At 40.1% G+C, this 2,614-nt stretch overlaps 1 protein-coding gene across 1 annotated transcript; it reads right to left on the reverse strand.

The window, feature by feature from the left end:
* Positions 1-531: 531 nt before the first annotated feature.
* On the reverse strand, positions 532-1,714 carry nkx2.2b (NK2 homeobox 2b; the record flags this gene model as incomplete). The annotated part of the gene is made up of 2 exons (XM_084433284.1): positions 1,479-1,714; positions 532-1,040 (listed from the first exon to the last, which is right to left on the reverse strand). Exons 1-2 carry the CDS (start codon positions 1,666-1,668, stop codon positions 532-534), a joined length of 699 nt encoding a protein of 232 aa, XP_084289410.1. The 5' UTR covers positions 1,669-1,714.
* Between the last annotated feature and the right edge of the window lie 900 nt (positions 1,715-2,614).

Consider the following 2,614-nt stretch of genomic DNA (forward strand, 5'->3'; position numbering starts at 1 on the left):
TTTACCAGGACACACACACACACACACACGCCTATATAAAAAAATATTAAAAAAAAACATAAATCAATAATATCGCTTTTGTTCAGAAGAAAAAAAGTTTATTAAGTTTATTACAGGTTAGTCAGAATAATTTCAGTATAAAAACAAAATCGAAAACAACAGGGGAACAATTCTCGAGAACTATTCCCAATGCATTTCTTAAACGTTATTAAATTGTCAGTAGGCTACTTATCGTGCTCTTTCTAAATTTAACGAAAAGTAACATATTTGATTGTTGAATAAATGACATTTACTGATCAACACAATGTAAAATTTCCAGCATAAATATATCTACAAACAGCACGAGATGGTGATGATGATGATAATGATGATGAAGTCCCATTGTGCTATTTCTGTTTCATCGAAAATAAGACAATCCAACGGGGAGAAAACATTAGAACATTTAAACTCATTGAAAAATATATTTCCACATTGTAGAAATATAATTAATGATGCAACAATGTTGAAAGTTCCGCCGCGTAAAAGCTGTGTTCACCAGGACCAGGGCTGCATGTGACCCAGATGATTGACAGGTGTCAGGTGTGTCATGCAGATGTTATGACTGTGATGAATCTGGGGGAACTGCTTGATATTAAAAGCAGAATAGGGTGCCGCTGTAGTGATGTCCTGAGGACTGAGAACATGACACGCTATTCCGTCCCTCACCAGGACTGGGAAAGAAACGCGCCGTGGAGGAGAGAGCAGATACGGGTCCGTTCCTTTCTCAGCCCGGGCCCTCTTCACTTTATACCGATGGTTCTGGAACCAAATCTTCACTTGCGTTGGAGTCAAATGTAAGAGCTTAGCGAGATGTTCTCTCTCAGGGGCGGATAAGTATCTCTGTTGCCTGAAGCGTCTCTCCAGCTCAAACGTTTGCGTCTTCGAAAACAGGATTCTCCGTTTGCGCTTTTTCCCCGAGTCCTCCGAACTCTCCCTATCCCGATCCACAGACTCATCCGTGGACAGTTCTGGATTCAAGTCCTCTGGAGATGCTGATGGCACTGCTGAATATAATTATAGTTAATAACCTGTATGCGTCATCGAATTAGATTAAATAAATAACCAATTTTGAGACCATCATGCACTATAGGCTACTTAAAATAAAGGTTTCAAAAGGGGGGTTTGCCGTGCAATAACATTTCAGTAACCAGTTCTTAAAATAACCATTTTTTAATATTTAAATAATCTGAATAGCCTTTTCCCACTACAAAGAACCTTTGTGCAATGAAAATGCTAAATGTTCTTCATGGAACCGTCGATGCCATTAAGGAACCTTTATTTTTCAAAGCGCGAAATTGCGTAAAACCATGACCATTTCTATTAAATTCCGACCTTTTTTTGTGCAATTTTTATTGTTTTATTTAATTCGAATAAAATACTGAAATAGGAAAACAGTAGCTTCAAGTATTTATCTAAGTAATTCATCTGCATAAACGTACTTGGATATGTGTGGCCACATGGAGATCCGAGCCAAAGCGCATCAGTGGAGGACGCGTGCTGCTGGTTTCCAGAGAGTCCTTCATCAGCCTCATCTTCAGTGTCTTCAGTCACTGATCCTTCGTCGCTCGTGTCCGGGAGGTCTAAAATATCACGGACAGAGAACCCTGACTTGCAATTCCTTAGGGACATTTTCCAATCCAATATACAGTGACAGTGAGGTCTATCCAAAAAGCGTTCTGGTGAGTTGTAAATGTAGATCCGTGGGGAGTGGACAGCGCGCGTGCACACGGATCCAGGCTCAGATCACAGATGCTACTCGGATGCTATGCAGTGCTTGACCCAACCAATCCATTAGTCTGGTGCATTTAAGGTCGCAGGTGAGTGTTGGACCTGCAGAAAAGCGTCCCAAAAAGGCCTTGACGATCGAGGGCGGATCTCTGGAGTCAAGTGTGAAATAGTGAGTTGAGCTTCTATCAGCGGAACACCAGAAATGCATGAGTGGGATGAGGTGACACGACTAAAATGGGAGACCCCATCTCTCCCCCCCCAAACTCATTTACATATCAGAAGCGTCCGTGGCACAAATGGAAACCCTCCGTTATAATTATCTTTAAAAACGCACGCTTAGGTGTGATTCATCGTAAGGTGTGATTGGTCGGAAACATTGTATGCTGTGGACGATGAGCTGTCCGTGTTGAAATGGGATTGTTTCAAATGGCAAGTGGCCAAATTATGGAAACCTTTTGGGTCAATATTTTGCTTAGAGCTTAAGTCAAGTACCAAATTCATCAAGCCACCGACCCATATTTGCCGACAAGAGCAGAATCCTGTTACTGACCTCCTTCAGAATTCATGTTATATGCTGTAGGTCATTGATGCTTAAAAGCTTTTCGTTGATAATGATGCATTCAGATGTTTGAAATTAATGGAAGCTAAATCGACATGCTTCACTGCACACTTGTTTTAGAATGATCACAAAGCGTTTCTTTTTAGACCGAAAAACATCATTATATTTACACAATATTTTACAAACTAGTTCTGAATCTGTTGCATCTGTTTGGTTCAATTATTGTGGTAATATTTTACCAATAAAGTTTCATTAGTTATTAACCAGCATTAACTAATAATGTTAAAA

This window comes from Rutilus rutilus, assembly GCF_951802725.1.
Source record: "Rutilus rutilus genome assembly, chromosome: 15".
Classification (NCBI taxonomy): domain Eukaryota; kingdom Metazoa; phylum Chordata; class Actinopteri; order Cypriniformes; family Leuciscidae; genus Rutilus; species Rutilus rutilus.